Below are 25,115 nucleotides of genomic sequence, written 5' to 3' on the forward strand. Positions count from 1 at the left end.
TCTTACCGAACATCAATAAGTTGTAAACCATAAATAATAATAATAATAATAATAATAATAATAATAATAATAATGGAGAATCTCTCGATGAATGTTGAATGGTTTGATCGAAAGATTCTAACTATAGGGACAGGATTAGCTCTTTTTTGCTCTTGCCATATGCAATTTGCAATCACCAAATCACAGAGAAAGTACACCCAATTCATATGCAATTTGAATTGGGTATTCCCTCAAGAAAAAGAAACAGCAGGATAGGATAGGCGTTCTAGAATTAGGTATTCCGTCACGAAAGAGAAACCAGCAGCAGGGTGAGATGGTTCTTAGAGAACTGAGTGTTCCATCAAGAAGAAACCGAGGCCGAAACATGACTATATAGTGAAAATGATCGGAAGAAAAATAAACAAACTACTGCAGAAATTCATATACATCAACTGACAAAAACACGAGATTAGGTGAATGTAGGATCTGACCTGAATCAGTCATACGAGTAGTATGGGCTCCGCAATAGCAAGATGTGGTATCTTGTTCTTCCAAGAACCTCATAGAAGTCGAGCCAGCAAATCCCCATGGCAAACCAAATGCCCGAGAACTCCAAATCCACCCTAACCCCTGAACCACTTCACCCAGTTGAGTTCTCTTGAAGACCTCTCCGGATCCGGTGACGGCGGTGGATCAGGTCCTACCGCCATCGCCCTTTCACCGAACACCTTCAAGATCAGGGTTCACGACAGGAACAAGACGAGCCCCTCGCCATCGCCCTTCCCGGTTAGAGGGCGGTGGACCATCAAGATTAGAAATCTTGTTTACAGTAGGAACTCCCGCCATCGCCCTTTCCCGGGCGAGGACGATGGGCCTTCAAGATTATAAATCTCGTTTACAGTAGGAACGCATCCGGAGTTCTCGTCAACTAAGAGGAGCCTCACGCCTAAAGCGCGTCCCCGCGCCCCGTCGCGATGGGGATCTCATGCGGGCTCCCGCCATCGTCTTCGACGACGAGAACTCCGTACCCCAAATCTTGAGGGTCCCCACCTCGACGGGGCCAAGACGGTAATCGGGAGGGAAACGGAAGGTGGCCAAGGGGGAAGGGTACAAGCGGATCTCCTCCTCGACGCCGATGACGACACTACCGCGTGGCTCCACAGGAACGGACCGATGGCGGCGACGGCGCTTCCAGCGGAGGAGGTGGAGAGACGACAAAAGAAGGGCAGGCGACGCGGGCGGGCCGGAGACCCATCCATCGTTCTTGGAGGAGTCTTCGCCGACATCGCCTTAAATAAGTCCCGATCGAAAACATTCTTGATTTCTGTTTCTGTTTCTGTTAACAAGCGATGGTGGCTATACAGATGCGAGACAACGTCATCATGAACAATATTGCTCACAAAAGAATATTTAAAAAAACAAAAACACAACTACAAAGTGTTTTTTTTTCTTTGCGAAACATGTTTTTCCCGCCCAAACCTCCAAAGGTCGGTCATATTAGACTATAGGATTCAAATGTTTAGCCTTCCTAATTGTATTCCAAGGAAAATAACCTACTCATAATTCAAATCCCACACTGTGTAATGTATCCTTCACCATTTTCTCGCAGGCTAAGTTAAACCACGGCAAGATTAATTATCCATCACCTTTAGAAAGAGCCTTTGAGTTCCTGTTGTCATCACCAGGAGGCATTCAGCATTCTGAATGAGCCTTCTATCAGTAAGCAGAGAGTTGGAGATCAACATGAGTGGATCTGGAACATATATAGCATCTGAAAATTTAAGAAGGTAAGAAAGAGTTAGATTCATTATTATAATTAAATCTGCAAAGTTACATGGATCAAGATCAGTTTCAAGATTCTTTTCTTAAGATATGATTTCTCGGATGCTTCAGAACAACCATGATTACAATGAGCTTGTGAAAAGGAGTAGAGAACTACAATTCCAGTTCTAAAGGTGGTAAGCTTAAATGAGGATGAAAAGTTCATGGTGGCTTCCTTCCTACTTCCCTTTAATTCAACCTTTTATCTAGTAGTCATCAACAATCTTCTTACGATGAGGAAATGTTATGAAGGGTGTCCGACAAGGATTGGAATTTGGTGGTACTGGGGGTGTCAGTCAGCCGTAAAAACAACATATTGCATGCTGTTATTCCTAGCACAACCATTGTGCCATTCCAAAAGGAAAGATAAAAGAGAGACAGATATATATATATACTTTAGCTAGTGAACAATTACAAGGAAAGAAAAAGATTTTGAAATATGTATGTCATCAGATCACCCTCTCATCTCCCAGCAGCAATGTCCTTCTCCAGATTTGTAGCATGGCATTCAAAGAAAATGAGAGCCTTCTTGTATTCTTCTCTTATAAACTCTCTTAGGTAGTGGGTTGAATTGAATGTGTTGAAAGGTCGGTAGGAGCAAGGCCAGAGCTCATATCACACATTATTTTCCTCCTCTCCATTTGTTACTGTAGGAGTTATGATAACTTGGCTACAGCTTGAGAAAACCATCTTTCAATGGGCCAAACCAGTCTATTGGTGATCAGTCTACAAAGCGTAAGCCACAAACCCTAAGATTTTGTTTTAAGCCTTTACGCTTAGTTTGGAGTTCGGCTATCGGATAACAGGAAGAGTTTTGCTAGTGTTAGATGAAACCTAAACTAATTCTTCATCATTAGTGGTGGCTATAGTCAACAATTTCTATCCATCCTCCCCTCTGGAAATTGCTTAGAGAGAAATAGATGAATCTTTAATGTTGGTAGTCATGATCGCTGTTCCGCTTGATGTAGTTTATGCTTAACTTTTGTCATTTTTATTCTACTTTTCTCTGCTCCTCTTTTTCCCATATCCTGAATATTCAATCTCCATCAAATCATATGGGAGTATCCAACTACATCAACAAGTGTATTAGAAGAAATGAAGTTTACATAAACCATGCAACCACATTTCCTAATTTTTTATCATCTTACTGGCATACAAACATTGATATGATTGGTTTCAATCACCTTATAAATGAAATAGAGACCAACAAAGATCCAGCAAGCCATTCACCAAGGCATTCATATCTTAATTTTATGACATGAGCTCAACATATTGTCTTAAATCAAGAGTCTTGAAAGCTATTCGATCTTAACAATATCGCAGATAACACGACTTCAACAACAGAACAAAACAAAAAATAGATAGAAAATACTTGTATTTTCTAGTTCTTTTTTCCACAACATATGATATTAAGCAATTGCAGTAATATGGCCAGTAAAAAGAAACTCTTGTCTCTATAAAGCTTCTAAATCATATGATTTCAGAGCACTAAACATGGAATTGAATTTTCTCAATAATTCAAGAACTAGAATTGAAATCAGAATATTTGATTCAAAGCATGATCTAAAAGGCTGTTGATGATTCAAAGTAATGGCAGAGAAAGAGAACGCAGCAGAGGCTTACAGTCGATCACTCCTCCCACTCTCTGATGATCCTGTCAAGCAACTCCAAAGCACTATCGAATCCTTCACCACCCTCCTCGACAGCCTTCAGTGCGGCATCCAACTCCCGGGCCTCATCGATCCGAGCCTCCCGCAGCAATCCCATGAAAACTGACACCCGCAGCTCGCTTCCAGGCGAAATCCCGTCCGCCACCATCTCCTTCATCGCCCGCAGCGCCGCGAGCATCCTCCGGAGCTTGCAAAAGCCTTCCACCGCGATCCCGTAGACCGCGGCGTCCGGCCGGCAGGGGGAATCCGGCCGGAGAAGCCAAGACAGGACCTTGGAGGCCTCTTTAAAGCGGCGGCCGCGGAAATAGGACGAGAGAAGGGCGGAGCAGAAGGGGAGAGGGGAGTGGCAGCGGGGGTGGCAGCGGAGGGCGGTGAGGAAGGACATGGCGGCGACCATATCCGGTAGCGAGGAAACGCGTTCGGCGAGGACGGCGATCGGGAGGACGTCGATCGGGGTGTCGGTGAGGAGGGCGGTGGTGAGGAGCCGGACGGCGGCGTCGTGGCGGCCGGCGTCACAGAGGCGGGGGACGAGGCTGCGGATCTCGGCGATCTCGTCTTCGGCGAGGGCGGCCGAGGGTTTTAGCGGAGGGGGAAGGGTCGAAGTGGAGATGGGCGATTGGGGCGTGAGGCGGCGAACCATAGCTGACCGAAGCGGCAGCCCTGCCGCCCAAGCTCGCCTCATTTCGGAAGGGGTGAGGCCAGCGAATTACCTCCCTTAGGATAATACGTTAAAACCCACATATGGGCCCCGGAGGTCAGATTTGCGGGACAGCCACGTAGGATGAGATAGCGTTGGGGAAGTATAGTTGGTGCAAATTACTTGACCCGCAGCGCGGTGTTCGACCGGATTTGGTCTATTTGGACCGGCAATAGGTTCGAAATCTTGATTCGACTCCATTGGCCCATCAAATCGGATTCCTCGTACGATCGCAAGGAATCAAAATTTTGGCTGCTAATTGTCCCATTTATGTAATTTTTCGTTCTTTACAGATCATAAGGAGTGTAATCTCACAGCCCAGGAGTGAGAAATGCATTTAAGGTTGGCCTTCTGCGTCTTTGTGCGATTTGGTGACCATAAGACACTTCAATTCGATCCAAATGCAATGTGTCACCTTAAAAAAAAAAAACTAATTACATGTTAATTATATTTAACATTTTGATCCTTATATTTTAAAAAATTATATTAACATCTTTATAATTATAAAAATAAAATATTTAAATTTATTTATCCTAACAATATTATTTTTATCGACGAAAACAAAAAATAAAAAATAATTTTGATGACAATGATGTCAATAATGACAGATGACAACATCGCTAGAGGCCATGGTATTATGGATAAAAAGAGCGAGAGATGAGGATCATTCTATATAAGCGTCGATGCAATTGCGACATCAAAGCAAAACGACCCTATCTCTCAACACTAGGGCCAGCAACATCTCCATTTATCACTATCGACATCATCCGTCATCACCAATTAAAATATTAAAATTATTTTTTTTATTTTTTATTTTTATATTTTTATTAATAAAATTAATAATATTAGAATAAATGAACCTAAATATTTCACTATCGTAATTATAAAAATATCAATAACTATAGGAATATCGATATATAGATGAATGTTAAAATCTGAGAAAGAACGCAAGAACACCACAACTACTATTCGGTAATGAAAGTCCAATTTACATAGGTCATTATCCACTCAAAACAAAATTTGGCTTATAGATGCTGTGTAGAAAAATATGCAGCATACAGTGATTTAATCGATTAAAAATGATTCTGTAAAAGCATCTTATCATCGTCCAAAGAAGCCTAACCAGAGAGCAACGCAGTGGGGATTGAAATAGACGTTTGAAACCCCAACCCAACTCCAGATTGCCAACTAAAAGCATAGTTATATCTTGCGTTTGCTGATCTTCCCTTTCCCTTTACCACGTTTCTTGCCTTTTAGCTTTAGTTTCTTCTTTAGCATTTTCTTCCCTATACCACCAATGGGCTTCAGAAGTGACTTGGACTGATCATGAGAACTTCCTCCGTCACCCATTTCAACATCTGTCCAAGAACAATTACACATGACAAGTAAAAGCCCTGTAGAATAGACATAAGCAAACTACCACAAGATACCAGAGAGAGAGACAATTTAGTATAACAACATATTTAACACAACTGTAAACACCCTTAGTGCAAGTCTCCAACTCCATAGGGTATTAAACCATGGCAATAACTTTGATGCAGCCAAACTCAAAGCTTTTGGCACAAGCACACACAAGTTCTGTATTCTAACCTCGAGGATATCAGAGACACCAAAACATCGCGGCAATTACGCTTTTAAATGAAAAAAAAACAAAATCAGAAACCTTCAAGTACTTGAAGAAATTGCAATACAATGTTTTGCTTGCAACAAAGCTTCTAGTACAGAATTCTGACAACTTAAAATTTCAAGATATAAGAAGATGATCATAGTGTAGCTGCCAGTAGCTAAATTAAAAGATCGAGTTGTTTTTAGCACAGCGGCATCTAGAAAGAGATCAGCATTGTCCACACAAATTGGCTTTTTACAAGCAATCTGATAAAAATATCCAACTGCCCTCGAACCAATTAAATTCATGCATATTATGTAGTTAATAACCCAAAGAAAATACTACATAACCAAAGGAAAATAAGCTAATAAGATACCAATTAAATTCATGCATATTATGTAATCAATAACCCAAGGAAAATAGGCTAATAAGACACCAATTAAATTCATGCATATTATGTAGTCAATAAGCCAAGGAAAAAAGGCTAATAAGACGCCAATTAAATTCATGCATATTATGTAGTCAATAACCCAAGGAAAAAAGACTAATAAGACACCAAAGGTGAGACAAAAGCATTAGTTTTGCATACGCATATGATAAAGCTAATTTCTTCACTCTAATATAAAAAATTCAGCACCACAAACCGCTAATTTTATGTTTCTTACAGAGCACTTTATGACGACACAAATGCTCACTTTTACCACAAAGAAGTAACATTCAAAAGGATTCATCGAATGGGTTTCCTATTCGCCTCCGAGTGAAGCTATAATCCATCAGGTGCATATATTTATGATCAACATGCTGAAGGGAACTGGGGGAGCAAAACATGCATCTTGCGCGAGTGTAATAGGAAATGCAACAAACTAGAGTTGGTTCCGATCGGAAGACCAAGGATCACAGAAGGCGGGTTAAGACCAAATTGGAACTCACCCATGGAGGAGGCCAACTCGGCCGCGGGTTCATCAGAGGCAACGGGGGCTTTGACGGGGAGCTTGGGGGCGGCGAGCGCGGCCTCCTGAGCGGCGAGCTTGGCCGCCTCCTTCTTCTCGTAGAAGGGCTCCGAGATCTCCCTCCTCAACGTGCGCAGCCTCTTCTTCCTCTTCGACCGCAGCGACTTCGCCATTTGCTCCCGGGGCTCGATTAGGGTTTCCTCGTCAACGCACCTCGGCGGCGGGAGTGGGCTCTGTCATATAGTAGCATCGATCACGTGCGACGCAGCTGAGACACCTTATCACTGATGGACGGTCGGGATTACTTTATTTCACCGAGCTCGATCCCGTCACTATATTATAATTATGATTTAATATAATTTTATGACATCATAATACGATGTTGTCAACAATCTTCTTACTAAGTTATTATATTATTTAATCCACAATATATTAAGCCGAGAGAGTCGTTGGGGTCATCAAATTAGAAACGTAGAGTGAGGGCTCAAAAACAAATAATGGGAGAGAGAAAGAAAGAAAAAAGCAGACTGACGTAATTAATGAGTTGTCAATTCATGTGACCGAGTCAATTAGGAATTTAGGCAATGTGAATCACAAGTAGTCAGTCATACAACAAGTGGTCATCAAATCGTGCGTGACTTTGGAATATACCTCGGAGGCATTTAGTCATTATGTAACACGACTCAATCATGACTAGGAATAGCAATCTTATTCATTTAAATATTCGAGTTTGATTTATTTATTTTTTTGATTGATAAGACGAAATATTTCCTGGCAGTTAGATCGGTGCGCACAGATCTCAAAGCACCTCTGACGTAGATTTGCCCCCCCTTGCTGATGCAATCGACAGACACGTGGCTCGCTCTCATTAACGGACTTGCGTCCTTGACAGCATGCGATTCGCGAACTCATTCGTTCGATGTGATGCCAATTCTAAGGTACACGCACGCAGGAAAGAATACTAAGAGACACGTGGCGGTAGATCCAATACCTGCAGCACATACAAGGTGAGATTGTACTTACCAGTACCAGTCACGTGCATTGAACGGTACTACGATCTTATCCGATTGCTCACAGAAAACTGTAATAATGACGTTGGTGTAAATAACTTCTTAAACGTGGCCTCGGGGCCGACGCGGTTTAGTTCGAATCCGGATGACGGGTCGCTATTTCCTTCAGGAACGAGCTCCTTGCCAACGCACCCGTAGAGAAGCGCCTCGCCTTCGTCCCTGCACGCAGGTCGGGTCGGGATGCTCGACCCGACGTCTCTGATGATTAAGTTATACGATGATTGTCACCCCCCCCCTCCCCTTTTTCCGTTTAGAATGCAAGGGTCTTTATAGGGGAGTTCGGTGTTACCTGATGTGCCTGCTCGCAAGGGGTAGGATCGTACCTTCTGATGGCGTCTGACATCGCTATTCGCGTGACGTGCGGAATCGAGCCTGAACGGTCGTTAATGGGCCTCGATTGGTGTTACGACCCGTGTCAGCCACGCGTTGTCAGCCCGACATGGATGTCGAGCGTCAGCCGGCATCATGCAAGTCTTATCGTAATTATCACCCTCAATGACATGGCAATTCATCAATTACACGTGGCTAAACTTTTTAGTGGGATGGCATAAGTAAAATGAGTAGTAAATATAACACTGAGTTGGATGTCTTTGTCTGATTCACTTTCTCAGTGCAAAAAGAAAAAGGAAAATTACATCGAGAAATATTGTGTGTGTGTGTATATATAGGTAAATTTTCGGATCTAATTCTCTCAGTATCGGATCTAACCCCGGGCGTTTGGATCAGACCACCTCGGATGGAGGAGACAGGTTGAGATCGACGTCGAAGGGAAGCCTCATAGTCGGCTCCGCCGGCGAGACCGAATCCGACGCACTCTGTAAACGGTCACATACACTCATCCCGGTCAAGGCCGCTGCTCGGCCCAACGCGAGACAGTGGTGGCTCACCGACGCCTCCCGCGCGGAGGAGGCCGGACGGTGAGGGAAGGAGAACCTGGCGGACGCATGGCCGAGCTCGAGATCGAGCGGCAGGAGAGCGGTGACGGCACCGGCCTTCGGGGAGGGGGTGGAGGACTCGGCGTTGCTGTTGCTGGGGCTGGAGGGGACGGATCCGGCGACGACAGGGGCGTAGAGAGGGCCGGGGTAGGCGAAGTTGGTCTTGGCCTTGGTGCCGCGGAACTGGAGGGCGGCGGCGTCGTAGGCGCGCGCCGCCTCCTCGGCGGTGTCGAATGTGCCGAGCCACACGCGGCTCCTCTTGGCAGGGTCGCGGATCTCCGCCGCGAACCGCCCCCATCGCCGCTTCCTCACACCTCGGAACCGCGTCTCCCGCAGCTCTCCCCTCGCCGCACTCGGAGACATCGCAAGAACCGCAACCCTCGCTACTGCTTTCCCAGGATTCAGCTTAATGGCCACGGAAAGAAAGAAGCTGAAACAAGCTGGCGGGCAAGACTCAGCTGAGGTCACATATATATAAAGAACGCGAGAGCGCGATGGCCAAACGGAATAAAAGTAATAATAAATGGGCCGCTCGACCGACCTCAGCCGCGCGTCGCGCGTCGCGCTCTTGAAATCGTGCTGCTCAAGACAACAAGCCATGGCGTCAGCTAAAATCATCTTTCGGAAAGGAAGAGAAGGGAATAACAGTTAAATTACTCTTTAAAACTTAATAAAAATTAAAATCAGCCGCAAAATCATCTTTCGGAAAGGAAGAGAAGGGAATAACCGTTAAATTACTCTTTAAACCTTAATAAAAAATTAAAATCGGCTTGGCGGCGGCGTCGAAGCCGCCGTCATGCAGTGTCGCTGTTGTGCTTACACGGTGGCGTTGACTCAGATCGGCTTCGTCTTCGGCTTCGCTCCGTCCCGGCCGCAACCGCGCTTTGTGAAGTCCGCGTTAGTGGCGGTAGCCGAGGCCGCGGCCGCGGCCGCGTGTTCTGGGCATGGTAAACCAACAAGGCGGTCTGGAAACACATTGACTGCGAATCTCACCGCGGCGGTCTTGAGCAACGCCGAGTCCATCTGCACGCGCGCAGTTCCAAGGAGATTCTTCTTGCCCTCCTTCGACGAGAAGACCACCGACCTGACGCCGCAGTCCCACATCCGGACTCGAATCAGAGACGTCAGCGAATGGTTCCCATACGTAACTCTCGATGCACTCTTGTCCTCGTTTGCGTTAATGTCCATCTTGTTATAATCAAGACTATAATTGCCCGGTGAGTTCTTTGCCTGCTAGAGTTGTATTTTCTCTACTGCGTTTTGATGTTATTCATCTTGGAAATTTATGCTGAAAAGAAACTAATTTGCTGCTTGGATGATCCAATTTTACATAGATTTCTCACAATTGCTACCACTACCAAATTATTTATATCATGCCTTCTTTATTTTTTCTTTTCTTTTAATAGTTATTCTTCTCCGTGATTGTTGTGGGAAACAACTTTGAGCCGTGACCTCGGGGCCGACGCGGCTCGGTTCGGGTCCGGACGACGGGGATCTCCCTGGGGCGTTCCTCGAGCTCGCTGAGGCGATCGGGTACAGTGTTCGATCGGGATGGTGTAGCCGTCTCCTCCGGGCAGGAACTCCTCGTCTGCGCGTCCGGAGGAGACCTTCGGCTTCGCACCTGCACAAAGGTCGGGCCGAGGCGCTCGGCCAGACCCCAACGACGATCAAGTTAGCAGATATGGAGGGGGTTTCAGATGAAGTATTTTTGTGTGCTTGTCTCTCCCCCCCTCTTTCTGATGAATGAGAGGGTATTTATAGGGAAGCATACTACTTCCTGAGCTGCCCACTTGCAGGGGGCAAGCTGGTAGCGTCTTACTTTGTGTTGGCGTGGCGTGAAGAATTAAGCTTTGGCAGGATGTTAATGCGCCTCGGTTGGCGTTTCGGTCTGCATTGACCAGGTGCTGTTGCGTGAGGCGTCATCTGACGTCAGCCGAGTTTTATCATAATTACTATCCTCATCATATTCCCCCTCCCGAAGGAAGTCATGCCGTAAAAAGGGGAGGGGGGGGGGGGGGGGGGGTCCGAGGCATGGCTTCGGCTTTGAGAAACTATCCCAACCGGGCGCCTTGTCGGAGGTGTGGGAATCATGGAGTTTAGCAACTAAGAAGGGTCGGGTGTCCAGCGGTGACCCAGGTAGTGTGCGGCCGACAAGCACACTTAGTAGGGCAGGCCGACGCATGGTGTGACCTTGGGGAGCATAGAACCGAGGAGGACGACGCAGGCGGGCTGGCTGTGCAAGTGTGTCTCGGGAAGCATGGGGCCGAGGAGCCGAGGAGCACGACGCAGGCGGGCTGGCCGCGCAGGTGTGCCTCGGGGCGCATGGGGCCGAGGAGCCGAGGAGCACGACGCAGGCGGGCTAGCCGCGCAGGTGTGTCTCGGGGAGCATGAAGCCGAGGAGCACGACGCAGGCGGGCTGACCGCGCAGGTGAGTCCCAGGGAACATTGAGCCGAGGAGCACGACGCAAGCGGGCTGGCCGCGCAGGTGTGTTCTCAGGGAGCATGGGGCCAAGGAGGACAACGCAAGCGGGCTGGCCGTGTAGGTGTGTCTCGGGGAGCATGAAGCCGAGGAGAACGACGCAGGCAGGCTGACCGCGCAGGTGAGTCCCAGGGAGCATGGAGCCGAGGAGCACGACGCAGTGGGGCAGGCCGCGCAGGTGTGGTCTCGAGCATCACGCGACCGAGGAGCACGACGCAGGCGGACAGGTCACGCAGGAGTGGTCTCGGGCAACATGGCCGAGGGGTGTGGCTCAGGCGACAGGTCGCCCTAAGGGGAGCTCGGCAGTCTACGACCCAGGGATATGGCAAAGGCCGAGGGACTCGACTCAGGTGGGCAGGCCACGCTGAGGTGGACTCGGGCAGTCTGTGTCCGAGGGATCTGGCAAAGGTCGAGGGACTCGACTCAGGCGGGCAGGCCGCTCTGAGGTGGACTAGGGCAGTCTGTGTCCGAGGGATCTGGCAAAGGCTGAAGGATGTGACTGAGGCGGGCAGGCCGCGCTGAGGTGGACTCGGGCTGTCTGTGTCCGAGGGATCTGACAAAGGCCGAAGGATGTGACTCAGGCGGGCAGGCCGCGCTGAGGTGGACTCGGGCAGTCTACGGTCGAGCTGTGTAGATTCAGAAGGGTTTAAGCCGGGGCCAACCGCGAGCCGAGAGGGGGTCAGGTAGATACTGAACCTTCGCTCAGAAGAGACCTAGATTTCTTTTCATGAGGACTATATTGGGTAGCCACCGCGGGTGCTTGGCCTCTCTCATGGAGCCCACGGTCGGAGGTCGTCCCTTCTCCTCACGGCCGCCCAGCCCTCCGCTGCGACGTACCGGTTAGCCCGCTGGAGCATCTCTGGCACCGTAGTGGGAGGTCGCTCCGCGAGGGACCAGAGGAATCTGAAAGGTCGCAGGCCTATCATAAACGCCTGCACTAACAGAGAGGGATGAGTGTCCGGCAAGCCCCGGATTTACGTGGCAAAGCGATCCACAAAATGTGAGAGGGGCTCATCCTCCCTTTGATTGAGTCCGAGGAGCAGTACCGCGGAGGGCTTTGGCTGTGCATAGGCTATGATGTAGAGCTTGAAGTCTTTGGCGAGCTGGTCGAAGGAAGCAATCGTTCCAGCCTTCAAGTTGTCATACCACGAGTGGGCCGGCCCTCTCAGAGTGGTGGGAAACGCTCTGCATATCAGGGCATCAGAGGTTCCGTATAGCGCCATCTGGGCGCGAAAAATGGCTACGTGGTCCGCTGGGTTGGTGGAGCCATCGTAAGCATCCAGAGAGGGGAGCTGGAAGTCCGGGGGGACTGTCAGATCCCGTATCTCGGGCGCGAAGGGAGACCCTTGGTGTGTGTTCTCCCCGAGCTCTCCCTTGGACCTGCGAACCTCTTTCTGCAACTCGTCGAGTCGCTGGCTGACGAAGCGCAATTGAGCCCGTAGGGAGTCCGAAGAGAGTGCCTCGGGTTCTGGGCGGCCGCACGGGTTTGCCATCACTGGATCCCCGAGTGGGGCCGATCGGACCCGAGGCGAAGTGGGGGGATCCGATAGTGTCATGTGGGCCCGAACGGGCGTCTTGCGTTGTCGCAGTGGTTCGATCGCGGGCGGGTGCGCTGGATGTGAAACGAGCGGGATAATGGTTTGCACCATTTCCATCAGAGCTCGGACTTGACGGGTGAGGTCCTGAAAGGCCTCGGGTGACACGGGCGTTGAGTCGGCTGGGGCACCGTCGGGCGACGACAAGCCCGGGTCGTTGAATATTCGCCAATATCGTTCGGAGGTCGTGGCGGGGTGTTCGTCATGATGGTCTTCGTACGGGGGATGTTCCCCCGAGGCTTCCGTCGGGTGTGACCTCTCAGCCGTGGGCTCATTTGAGCCGCTCAGGTGATCACCCGACATTCTGGGCCCTCTTTCTAGCGCCAAACTGTTGTGGGAAACAACTTTGAGTCGTGGCCTCGGGGCCGACGCGGCTCGGTTCGGGTCCAGACGACGGGGATCTCCCTGGGGCGTTCCTCGAGCCCGCTGAGGCGGTCGGGTGCGGTGTCCGATTGGGACGGTGTAGTCGTCTCCTCCGGGCAAGAACTCCTCGCCTGCGCGTCCGGAGGGGACCTTCGGCTTTGCACCTGCACAAAGGTCGGGCCAAGGCGCTCGGCCCGACCCCTCCGACGATCAAGTTAGCAGATGTGGAGGGGGTTTCAGATGAAGTATTTTTGTGTCTGTCTCTCCCCCCCTCTTTCTAATGAACGAGAGGGTATTTATAGGGAAGCATACTGCTTCCTGAGCTGCCCGCTTGCAGGGGCAGGATGGTAGCGTCTGACTTTGTGTTGGCGTGGCGTGAAGAATTGAGCTTTGGCAAGATGTTAATGCGCCTCGGTCGGCATTCCGGTCTGCATTGACCAGGTGCTGTTGCGTGAGGCGTCATCTGACGTCAACCGAGTCTTATCATAATTACTATCCTCATCACTTATGCTAAGATTCCCTCCAACAAAATCAAAACTTGCCATTGACGGGGAAAAAGCGGACCGTACCGGACCGGACCGAGCTAATTTCAAATGGACCATGTCCGAATCAAGTTTGCGTGACGCCGTCGTCACAAATCGATGGTTCCACCACAAAGGGTTGCCGCTGGCCGCCCCAGTGCCTCGCCTTCCTGAGTCGCCGCGGCAGCAGCCTTGTCCCGGCCATTCGCTTCGATCCGATGCAATCGGAGTCGTCCGTCTTCCCGACGCGCGTGGAAGAGCTTCGGCCGCTGAATCCGCACCTCGGTCAAGATCAGCCTCCCGTCCCTCTGCTCGGCCCGCATGAACGCGCTCCGCTGCCCGTCGCCCTCCACAAGCCACCACAACAAAGGCAGGCCCTCGTTGTTGTGGCCGCACCTGATGGCGATGCCGGGTGTGGTCACGACAGCGACTGGGGTAGCAACGAAGGCGTCACACGTCATACAGCGAACAACCGTATAGCGGACGGAGAGGGGAGTCCGATAGGGAAGCGAGTCTGATGGGAAGGAGTTTCCCCTTCTCTGCTCTGCAAAGACAAGGGATGTGATGAATGATAGACTTCGATGGTCGTGGAGCTTCGCTTGTCTCACTTACTCTAATATCATGTTGGAAAGAATAGAAGATAAGAAGAATTATTGAAGAAGCTGTTTAACATATTCTCCCCCTATTTATACATATTAAAAGAAAGGATTTCCCTAGTAGAGGATTTCCCTGATACCTAACACCACGCTCCGCTGCCTGTCGCCCTCCGCAAGCCACCACAATAGCGGCAGGAACTGTTCCTTTATATATATATATATATATATATATATATATATATATATATATATATATATATATATATATATATATATATATATATGTGTGTGTGGGGGGGGGGGGGGGTGTGTGACCTCTCGCAACACGTGCACAAATAATTTATGAATGGCGTACACAAAACAAAAAATGAATGGTGTACACAAAACAAAAAACAGAGGTATTTTTATTTTGATAATTATGATACTTTATGGTGTCAAAAAATATTGTGACACTCATGTACGGACCTTCATTTGTTAAAGCAATCATAAGCCCGCGAGGCCCCAAAGTAGAGGAAGCTTCCTCAGCTATAGTTCCACGTGTCCACAATGCCACCAGTATAATATTTGGCGTCGATTCTCTAATTTTGAGAATTTATTGTAAAAGTCCTCTAATAATGTGAGAATCTTATTTTATTCTTCTCTATATCGGATCTATTTTCGTCTTCTATTATCGACATCATCGTCATCATTGTACCATCATTATCACTATTCTCTTATCGGAGTCGTCACTCATGGTCCTCGTGTGAGACCATTGATGTCACCGGAGACATCCTTAATGTTCGTCATTTTAAAAATTTATTATAAATGTCCTATAATCATGTGAGAATATTATTTTATTCTTCTCTTTATCGGATCCACTTTCACCTTCTTCTTCCTACACCACCATCATTATTATGCTCGTATCGGAATCATCACCCATAGCCTTAGTGTGAGGGTCATTGATGCCTCTATGAACACTGTTGGCATCGTTAGTCATTTTCAAAATTTGTTATAAATGTCCTATAATAATGTGAGAATATTATTTTATTCATCTCTCTATCGATTTCACTTTTATCTTTTTCTTATACTGCTAGCATCACTATGCCCTCATGGGAGTCGTCCACCCACAGTCATTTTGCGAAGGTCATTGATGTCTCTATAGATACTATTGCCCTCCCCCCCTCCCCTCTCGGTGGGCATGACACATAAAAGCAAGATAGGCAAGATCAATGAAGGTAGTAGTAATAACCCTTGCACCTTCCTCATGCGGAGAGTTGTGAGCGATGAATTTGATAAAATGGAGAGAAGGGGAGGCAACGATTAGAGTCTAACGATAATGATAATGAGGCCTCCAATGCCTCCATCCGCAACTACACTTGCGTCATGGGTGATGAGCGACTATTAGGGAGTGAATGAGAACAATCGACTAAACAAAGACATCACTAGGCGATCAGGGGTTGGGTGGAAGGTAATGGTCGATAGGAATATAATGATCATTCTAAAAAAAAAAATGTTCTATCAGATTTTTTTTCTAATTTAGACATTATTTGAATTTGTTTCAAAATATTTTTCACAATTAAGCACAATTAAACATACAATAACACTATATATATATATATATATATATATATATATATATATATATATATATATATATTACGATTACAACACAATTAAGCATACAAGAATAAGGATTCCACTGTATAACAACATAGAGCAAATTTACCGTGACGTGGGTGTCACGTTTGTGTATCCGATGCCCTTGCGGGAGGTGGGGAAGAGCATGAACACCAGCGTCGACACCACCCCTGCGCCGAGCGGCAGATTCACGAGGAGCTCCCTCGCGTTCGTTCCCGAGTCCAGGAACAAGCAGTGCTGAACCATGGCGTCGCTGAAGGCTAACGTCAGGAACACCAGCACGGCGAAGACAGCATGCACGCAGTCCAGCGGCCGCAGCCGGTACTCCTCCAGGTCGCCGAACACCCGCCTCCGCTCCTCCTCGTTCGCCCCGTTGCGGTTGAAGACGTAGAGGCCCCGCAGCGTGGCGACCCCGTAGTAGAGCTTGTTGTCGGCGCCGACGAGGCTGTCGGTGATCGAGAAGAAGGCGCAGGAGACGGCGCTGAGGGCGATGAGAACGCAGGTGAGTTCCCGGTTGGTGGCGTAGCACTCGCCTCGGCGGGTGAAGGATGGGGAGAGGGATTGGAAGGCCAGCACAGTGGCAGTCGGCAGGAGCTGCGCGAGGTTCGACGCCGTCGATAGGGTCTTGTCGACCACCCAGCTGCTTTGCTTCGATTGAGGACTCGCACGTGCAGCATGCCCTTCCTGCATCTCGGAGCTCTCGGGTATACGAGCAACCCAAGAAGCGGCCATTGCTGGTTGAAGTCGGAGAGACGAAGAAATGTTGCAGTTCTATGGCATTCAACGTGCAACGTGGCCAGTAAGACTGTACAAATAAATGTTGTGGTGAAGAACACACTGAAATCAAAGATAAAAAAGAACAAACCAATAAGATAATACAAAAGATTACCTGTATCTACGTAGATGTATGTATCTACGGGACAAGACTAATAACCTCTTTTAAGATCATCAAAATATATTTTCGTCACCAAAATCTTGAAATATATAAGGTATTTATAGAATAGATGAATCCTAAGAATTCCTAATTCTTAAATAATTTAATGTTTTTATTAGATTATATAATTTTATTTTTTTGAGTAATAAATATTATAAATTTAATTGAATTTATAATTATAGGTTATTAAATAAAAGGTTAATTATGATATGACTGACTCTTTTAATTACTTATAGTACCTTCTTTTACGTATGATAACATACATAATAAAGATTACATATATTCTAAGAATTCAAAGGTTTTTGTGAATAGAAAGTTACGTACATCTAAATTTTAATCTATGATTATTTGATTTTAATTTTTGATATTAATTTTTTTTTATATAACATAAATATGATTATAATTTTTATGCTTATAATTTTAGAATGAAAAAGAGGATCTGATAACCAAAAAGAAGATGGCGACGGAACAAAAAGAAAGAAAGATTAGTGGCAATGCATGCATGCGCTTTGTTTTCTCTGTGCGTGAATGATGTGGATGGCGTTAAAGGATATCCTTTAAGGTAGTTGGGAGATTAATTAGATCAGCGGAGTTATGTTTTCTGCCCTTATGATTTGGTGGAGACCGCATGGAGGAGAAGAAGGAAGAAATGATGCTACAGCTGAGGAAAAATGTGCAGTAGAGGAGAAAGATGTGACAGAGGGGTAGCTATAGTAGAGGAGATAGCTACAGCGAGGAACAGTGATACTATAGCAAATGAGGTAGCTATAATAGAGAAGGTAGTTGCAACGAGAAAAAACTGCAGCAAGAGAAATCTGTAACGATTTGGTGGAGAAATATGCAGCAATTTGATAGAGAAATTTGCAATGACTAACTCCGATTCATCATTTGCAAATCGAAATTAGGAGATCATTTGTTCCGTACCTCCGATTAATTATTTATTAAGCCAGTGGAATGAACATATTTATCGAATATTTTTTTTTTCTAACTGATTTAAAATCCAAACGAAATTGGGGATTATTTATTTGTTCCCTAAATTAGTCCCTTCAGTTAGATTTGATCGTTTAGATTTTTTTTTTAGAATCTTACTATTTAAGATCTTTTTACTGTTCAAAATCTCTTATTATAGATAAATAATTAAAATAATAATAAAACTATTATTTTACACTTTAGTATTATCTAATTTATTATTATTATTATTATTATTATTATTTTTTTTTCTTTTTCTTCCCAATAACCCCCTCCCATATTGTATCCCGCTTTCCATCCCCGCTGCTGTTGATACAGCCACCGTCGACACCACTGGCCGTCATCGCCGGTGCTGCTTGACGCCGCAACAAGAGGATTGTAAATAACAAAAAGGGGGTCAAAAATAAGAATCTGTTTTTCTTATTATATTTATGCATATATAATACATAAAAGTGCATACAATTACAGTTTAATCGATCATACGAGAACAAGGATTCACGTACGCGATTCTAATGGACAAACCAACATGTAGCAAATCTACTGTGAAGTGGGTGCCGTGTTAGTGTATCCGATCCCCTTGCGAGTGGTGGGGAAGACGATGAACACCAGCGTCGACACCACCCCTGCGCCGAGCGGCAGGTTCACGAGCAGCTCCCTCGCGTTCGGACCCGCGTCCGGGAACAAGCAGTTCTGAACCATGGCGTCGCCGAAGGCTATCGTCAGGAACACCAACACGGTGAAGGCGGCATGCACGTAGTCCAGCGGCCGCAGCCGGTACTCCTCCAGGTCGCCCAACACCCGCCTCCGCACCTCCTCGTCCGCCCCGTTGTAGTTGAAGACGTAGAGGCTCCGCAGCGTGGCGACGCCGTAGTAGAGCCTGTTGTCGGCGCCGACGAGGCTGTCGGTGATCGAGAAGAAGACGCAGGAGACGGCGTTGAGGGCGATGAGGACGGAGATGAGGCACCTGTTGGAGGCGTAGCACGCGCCTCCGCGGGTGAAGGATGGGGCGAGGGCTTGGAAGGTCAGCACGGTGCCGGTCGGCAGGAGCTGCGCGAGGTTCGCCGCCGTCGACAGGGTCTTGTCTATCACCAGCGTGGTCGGCGTCGGCGGAGGACTCGCGCGTGCGGCATGCCCTTCCTCCGTCTCCCTGATCTCGGGCATACGAGTAGATGAAGAAGCGGCCATCGCTGGTTTACGTCGGAGAGGCGAAGGAACGTTGCGGTGCTATGGCATTTAATTGCAATGAGACCGGCAAGACTATACGATGAAATCAGCAATAAAAGAACAAACCAAAAAAGTCAAATGTATGATTACCAATTCTCACACGATCTCCTCAGATCCACTCGAGAAGGTCTTAAAAGCATCAGACTTTGTATTGTTTATGCATTTCCATCACCAAAATCTCGATATAAGGCATGCATTTCCATCACCAAAAGATTGAAGTTATTTTAGGACTAAAAATACTTATCGGAGCTAATAATAATACGTAATAGTTTCTTCCTTAGATCAGACACACGTTATGATGTAATTTGAGGAGCTGACGACCAACAATCCGATGCCATCAATGCGGGAGAAGATTGATGGCATCGCCATGCATGCGCTTTGTTTTCTACGTGCTTGAATGATGTGTGACTGGCAGAAATATCTTGATATTAAGATAAAGATTAGTAGTGCAACTTCACACCCAATGATCAATTTCTTTAACGTTCCTCCTTCGTGTTGTTCATCTTCAACGCTCGACCGACTGCATCTACCTCTCTATTTATATGTTCTTTCCCAACACTCGACCGAGTGAGGCATCACCAATGATGGATTTGACTTGGCTAATTGGTGGTGATATGATATGATATGCAACGAGAGACGGAGACTTGATGGATAAGGAAGCCATCCGCTATGTTGCGTGTGGTGATGTGGATGGCATCGCGACGTGAGATAGAAGAAGAAGAAGGCCATAAGACTCGGCAGAGTCTGACGTTGTGAAGATGACAGAAGAAGCAATAATGAGATGGCGTGTTTGGGTTAATGAAAGTAATATTGGTGATGGCCAATCTGATGCATTTCGTGCAGTCTTTTTTTTTTGGGGGGGTTGAGAGTAATGAATGATATATCAACCAAATCTGACATTGATGGATGGATTCCCAAGTTGTATCGCCATACTCAGAAGCATGAATTGAACGATAGGAGAACATTTTGTGCAATTCGACTTTTATAGCCACCACATGATGATGTGTGGATGTGACTTTTGATGGATCAAAACACATTCTTATTCTACATTATTATTATTATTATTATTATTATTATTATTATTATTATTATTATTATTATTATTATTATTATTATTACTATTGATGAAGATAGTAATTACAATAAGACTCGGCTGACGTAAGCCGACGCCTCATGCCTCGATCGGCGCGACTGCACTCGGTCAACCGAACCGGAACACCGGCCGAGGCGCATTAACACCTACTCAGGCGCAGTTCTTCACGCCACGCCAGCGCCCATGTCAAACGCTATCAGCCTGCCTCCTGCAGATGGGCACATCAAACAGCAGTAAGCTTCCCTATAAATACCCTCTCGTTCATCAGAAGGGGGGGGACACAGATACAAACACTTCTTCTTCTGAAACCCCCTCCACATCCTCTGCTAACTTGATTGTCGGAGGGGTCGGGTCGAGCCTCCCGACCCGACCTTTGTGCAGGTGCGAAGCCGAGGGTCCCCGCCAGCCGCGCGGACGACGAGCCCCTGCCCGGAGGAGACGGCGACCCAGTCCCGATCGAACCACCACACCGGACTGACCCCGTGGGCTCGAGGCATGCCCCGGAGAGATCCCCGATGTCCGGACCCGAACCGAGCCGCGTCGGCCCCGAGGCCACGACTCTCAAAGTTGTTTACACTAACAGATTGGCGCTAGAAGGAGGGCCCGGAATGTCGGGTGATCACCCGAGCGGCTCAGATGAGCCCACGGCTGAGAGGTCACACCCGACCGAAGCCTCGGGGGAACATCCCCCGCACGGAGACCATCGTGACGAACACCCCGCCACGACCTCCGAACGATATTGGCGAATATTTAACGACCCAAGCTTGTCGCCGCCCGACGGCGCCCCAGCTGACTCAACGCCCGTGTCACCCGAGGCCTTTCAGGACCTCGCCCGTCAAGTCCGAGCTCTGATGGAAATGGTGCAAACCATTATCCCACTCGTTTCTCATCCGGCGCACCCGCCCGCGATCGAACCACTGCGACAACGCAAGGCGCCCGTTCGGGCCCACTTGACACCACCGGAACCCCCCACTTCGCCTCGGGTCCGACCGGCCTCGCTCCGGGATCCAGTGAAGACAAACCCGAGCGACCGCCCGGAACCCAAGGTGCTCTCTTCGGACTCCCTACGGGCCCAGTTGCGCTTCGTTAGCCAGCAGCTCGACGAGGTGCAGGAAGAGGTTCGTATGTCCAAGGGAGAGCCCGGGGAGAACACACACCAAGGGTCTCCCTTCTCACCCGAGATATGGGACCTGACAGTCCCCCTAGACTTCCAGCTCCCCCCTTTGGACGTTTACCATGGCTCCACTGACCCAGCGGACCATGTAGCTGCTTTTCGCGCCCAAATGGCGTTATACGGAACCTCTGATGCTCCGATGTGCAGAGCGTTTCCTACCACTCTGAGAGGGCTGACCCACGCGTGGTATGGCGGCTTGGAGACCGGAACGATCGCTTCCTTCGGCCAGCTCGCCAATGACTTCGAGTTCCACTTCGTAGCCTGTGCACGACCAAAGCCCTCCGCGGCACTACTCCTCGGACTCAAACAAAGGGAGGATGAGCCCCTCTCACACTTTGTGGATCGCTTTGCCACGCAAATCTGGGGCTTGCCGGACACTCACCCCTCTCTATTAGTGCAGGCGTTTGTGATAGGCCTGCGACCTTTCAGATTCCTCTGGTCCCTCGCGGAGCGACCTCCCGCTACGGTGCCAGAGATGCTCCAACGGGCTAACCGGTACATCGCAGCCGAGGCCTGGGCGACCGTGAGGAGAAGGGACGACCTCCGACCGCGGGCTCCATAAGAGAGGCCAAGCACCTGCGGTGGCTACTCGATGCAGTCCTCATGAAAAGAAATCTAAGCCCTGCCTCAGTCTCTTCTGAGCGAAGGTTCAATATCTACCTGACCCCCTCTCGACTCGCGGTTGGCCCCAACTTAAACCCCTCTGACTCTACACGGCTCGGCCATGGACTACCCGAGTCCACCTCAGTGCGGCCTGCCCGCCTGAGTTGTGTCCCTCGGTCCGAGCCACTTCCCTCGGCCATAGACTACTTGAGTCTACCTCAGCGCGGCCTACCCGCCTGAGTTGTGTCCCTCGGTCCGAGCCACTTCCCTCGGCCATTCACTGCCCGACTCCACCTCACTCGGCCTGCCCGCCTGAGTCACATCCTTTGGCCTTTATCAGATCCCTCGGACATAGACTGCCCGAGTCCACCTCAGCGCGGCCTGCCCACCTAAGTTGTGTCCCTCGGCCCGAGCCACTTGCCTCGGCAGTAGACGGCTGAGCTCCCCTCACGGCGGCCTTCCCGTCCGAACCTCATCACTCGGCCGCATGACGCTCGAGACATGCCTGCGTGGTCTACCCGCCTGCGTCGTGCTACTTGGCCGCATGATGCTCGAGACCACACCTGCGCGGTTTGCCCGCCTGCGTCGTGCTCCTCGGCCGCATGATGCCCGAGACCACACCTGCGCGGCCTGCCCGCCTGTGCGGTCAACCCGCCTGCGTCGTGCTCCTTGGCTCCATGTTCCCGAGACACACCCGCGCGGCCTGCCCGCCTGCGTCGTGCTCCTCAGCCCCCATGCCTCCCGAGACACACCTGCGCGGCCAGCCCGCCTGCGTCGTGCTCCTCGGCTCCATTATTCCCGAGACACACCTGTGCGGCCAGCCCGCTTGCGTCGTGCTCCTCGGCTCCATGTTCCCGAGATACACCTGCGCGGCCAGCCCGCCTGCGTCGTGCTCCTCGGCCCCATGCTTTCCGGGACACACCCGCGCGGCCAGCCCGCCTGCATCGTGCTCCTCGGCCCCATGCTCCCCGAACGCGTTTGCGCGGCTAACCCGCCTGCGTCGTGCTCCTCGGCACCTCAGCCCCTGGCCCCGAGACACACTTGCGCGGCCAGCCCGCCTACGTCGTGCTCCTCAGCGTCATTTTTCCCGAGACCGCACCTTCGCGGCCAGCCCGTTTGAAAGCTTAAGCCATGCCTCGGACTCCCATTACAATGTCCGACGCATAGCTTCTTTTCGGGGGGGGGGGGGGGGGGGGGAATATGATGAGGATAGTAATTACAATAAGACTCGATTTATGAGTTTAGTTTATGATAAATCATGTTTTATGTAAATCAGAGTTTTTAACATAAAGTTGTAAGCAAGAGAGCACTAAAATATCCAAATTAATAGTCTCTATTTTACAGATTTTGTATGATTAATTGAAATAACAATTTAGGTAAGTAATTAGATTCTAAATTTATCAATCTTGGTGTCAAAAGATTCACAGTTTTATTCCCAAACGATAGAAATATCATGTTCATATAAATTATATATTCAAAAAATTTATAAGTAAAATAAAAAAAAATAAAATAATAATATTTCATAAAAAGTTCAACATCTTAATAAATATTTGCCTCTTGCACCTTATTCCAAATATTTCATCAAAAGTTCAACATCTTTACAATTATTATTATTATTTACTTTTGTTAATAATTTTATTTTTTTCTCAAATAAAATGGATTAATGAAGAGAGAATACAGAGAAACAACGTGTTCGTCTAAGCCACGAGAACTTTACGTTTTTGCCCCCACCAAAAAGATCAGATTGAGGACGAAGGATGAGATGGGGATGGGGATGGGAACGCAAGTTCCAAACAACCACCGGAGATGGACACAGAAGCTCCTCGATTCGGTTTGCTGCTTCGTCTTCCCCATTCGGAATTCACCGATACTGCTGCTGGTCACTGAAGATATGATTCTTTGATTTATTGACAGCCACTGAACAACAATTCTGACGAATTCGGTATCATCTACCCACATAAATCACAACACAGGATTGAAGCCACCTACCACTGCACCTAATCTTCCATTCCTTCCTCAAAAGTCACTTCTTTCCTTCTCCGTCCTTCAAAAAAATCGACGGTAGGCCTTCGACCTGACTCGAAGAAGCACGGCGAAAAGGGCCGAAGAGAGAAGCTATCAGCTTCCGACTGCGCTTCTTACCTACTCCAGCCGAAGCATTCGCCTCAGCGCCACGGTGGCCAAGTACTCCCCCACCGCCGGCGCGTCCTTCTTCAAGGAGAACCTCGGCAGCGGCAGCGCGCTCGGGGAGGGCGAGTTCGAGAAGCCCGTCCCTGCGTACACCTGCGCCGCTGCCTCTCCCCTCTTCGGCATCTCGCAGCCTTTCCTGCCCATCCGGCGGTCTCCGCCGGCGGAGTCGGCTCTCTTGGTCGGCTTCGCCCACCGCTCGCGCTGCTTCCTGCCCTCCGGCGGAGGCCGGCGGTGGGAGACCGGACTGGGTTTCCGGCGGGGGGCGAGGGCGGGGATGGGCGCTTCGAGGAAGTTATGGGGTCGCAACACCCGGGTGGTCATGGCGGTGGATGGCAAGCAAAGACTGAAGCTTTTTGAGCGCTGGAGGAGGAGCAGGGAGGGATTATAAGGAGGCGGAGGAGGAAGGAAGGAAGGAAGCAGGGGATTGAAGGCATCACGAGGCGACTTCGACGATGGTTCTTTGGAGTGGTTAGAACGAACTCATCGAAGCCATGTGGTGGGGGTTGGAAGCAGTCCAACTCTGCGGTCCGGTCAACCCGCGTCGACGTAACGGTGGCCCGTTTGGTCCTTGCTGGCGCCGCCTCGGACACGTTTGGCGGCCGTTCCGCTCCCTCCGACGCGGCATCTGATTGGCTCTCCCTGCTGGCGTGGGGCCCGCGCACTCATTCCTTTTGTTTCCGATGCCATTTCGATTACATATATATTATTATCGTCTAATTTAAAATTCCCAATTGGACCGCACGATCAAGAAAAACTATGATCCGGTCCGACACGTTGACGTGACCTAACACTTGATGGTTCGGATTCAAAATAGGGCCGAATTGACCAGATCAAATGTGTGGCTCAATTGCTTCGCCCTAAAAGACTGAATCGGAACGAGTTAATTGCCAATGCTGGTGATCGGAAACGGTACTGATTCTATACAATTTATCTTATCATCTTTCCGATTGGATATGTCTTTCTTTCGATATGGAAGCCACTACCGGTCACGTGGATCTCACGTGTTACGCAGCATGCCAACAAGAAACC

The 25,115-nt window shown here is 48.8% G+C and overlaps 6 protein-coding genes across 6 annotated transcripts; all 6 read right to left on the bottom strand.

The window, feature by feature from the left end:
- Window positions 1–1,344: 1,344 nt before the first annotated feature.
- On the bottom strand, window positions 1,345–4,181 carry LOC103986500 (pentatricopeptide repeat-containing protein At3g22470, mitochondrial-like). The gene is made up of 2 exons (XM_065150648.1): window positions 3,424–4,181; window positions 1,345–1,750 (listed from the first exon to the last, which is right to left on the bottom strand). Exon 1 carries the CDS (start codon window positions 4,150–4,152, stop codon window positions 3,430–3,432), a length of 723 nt encoding a protein of 240 aa, XP_065006720.1. The 5' UTR covers window positions 4,153–4,181; the 3' UTR covers window positions 1,345–1,750; window positions 3,424–3,429.
- A 929-nt stretch (window positions 4,182–5,110) lies between these two features.
- LOC135638154 (uncharacterized) lies at window positions 5,111–6,942 on the bottom strand. Its single transcript, XM_065151129.1, has 2 exons — window positions 6,704–6,942; window positions 5,111–5,525 (listed from the first exon to the last, which is right to left on the bottom strand). Exons 1-2 carry the CDS (start codon window positions 6,894–6,896, stop codon window positions 5,368–5,370), a joined length of 351 nt encoding a protein of 116 aa, XP_065007201.1. The 5' UTR covers window positions 6,897–6,942; the 3' UTR covers window positions 5,111–5,367.
- A 489-nt stretch (window positions 6,943–7,431) lies between these two features.
- Window positions 7,432–9,178, bottom strand: LOC103986499 (ethylene-responsive transcription factor 11). Its single transcript, XM_009404517.3, has one exon. The coding sequence runs from the start codon at window positions 9,089–9,091 to the stop codon at window positions 8,516–8,518; it is 576 nt and encodes a 191-aa protein (XP_009402792.2). The 5' UTR covers window positions 9,092–9,178; the 3' UTR covers window positions 7,432–8,515.
- A 6,676-nt stretch (window positions 9,179–15,854) lies between these two features.
- On the bottom strand, window positions 15,855–16,666 carry LOC135638072 (protein DMP7-like). The gene has a single exon (XM_065151022.1). It carries the CDS (start codon window positions 16,629–16,631, stop codon window positions 15,984–15,986), a length of 648 nt encoding a protein of 215 aa, XP_065007094.1. The 5' UTR covers window positions 16,632–16,666; the 3' UTR covers window positions 15,855–15,983.
- Window positions 16,667–18,217: 1,551 nt separating this feature from the next.
- LOC135638019 (protein DMP3-like) lies at window positions 18,218–19,121 on the bottom strand. Its single transcript, XM_065150946.1, has one exon. The coding sequence runs from the start codon at window positions 18,985–18,987 to the stop codon at window positions 18,340–18,342; it is 648 nt and encodes a 215-aa protein (XP_065007018.1). The 5' UTR covers window positions 18,988–19,121; the 3' UTR covers window positions 18,218–18,339.
- A 4,917-nt stretch (window positions 19,122–24,038) lies between these two features.
- Window positions 24,039–24,407, bottom strand: LOC103986497 (uncharacterized). The gene has a single exon (XM_009404515.3). It carries the CDS (start codon window positions 24,405–24,407, stop codon window positions 24,039–24,041), a length of 369 nt encoding a protein of 122 aa, XP_009402790.2.
- Window positions 24,408–25,115: the final 708 nt, after the last annotated feature.

This window comes from Musa acuminata, chromosome BXJ3-5 (assembly GCF_036884655.1).
Source record: "Musa acuminata AAA Group cultivar baxijiao chromosome BXJ3-5, Cavendish_Baxijiao_AAA, whole genome shotgun sequence".
Taxonomy (NCBI): Eukaryota; Viridiplantae; Streptophyta; class Magnoliopsida; order Zingiberales; family Musaceae; genus Musa; species Musa acuminata.

What these genes read in the sequence shown, in the direction of transcription:
- LOC103986500 (XM_065150648.1), bottom strand. Translation starts at nt 4,152, where the DNA reads ATGAGGCGAGCTTGGGCGGCAGGGCTGCCGCTTCGGTCAGCTATGGTT.
- LOC135638154 (XM_065151129.1), bottom strand. Translation starts at nt 6,896, where the DNA reads ATGGCGAAGTCGCTGCGGTCGAAGAGGAAGAAGAGGCTGCGCACGTTG. An exon ending in CGAGTTGGCCTCCTCCATGG is followed by an intron (nt 5,526 to 6,703) that starts GTGAGTTCCAAT and finishes GTTCTTGGACAG; the next exon opens with ATGTTGAAATGGGTGACGGA.
- LOC103986499 (XM_009404517.3), bottom strand. Translation starts at nt 9,091, where the DNA reads ATGTCTCCGAGTGCGGCGAGGGGAGAGCTGCGGGAGACGCGGTTCCGA.
- LOC135638072 (XM_065151022.1), bottom strand. Translation starts at nt 16,631, where the DNA reads ATGGCCGCTTCTTGGGTTGCTCGTATACCCGAGAGCTCCGAGATGCAG.
- LOC135638019 (XM_065150946.1), bottom strand. Translation starts at nt 18,987, where the DNA reads ATGGCCGCTTCTTCATCTACTCGTATGCCCGAGATCAGGGAGACGGAG.
- LOC103986497 (XM_009404515.3), bottom strand. Translation starts at nt 24,407, where the DNA reads ATGACCACCCGGGTGTTGCGACCCCATAACTTCCTCGAAGCGCCCATC.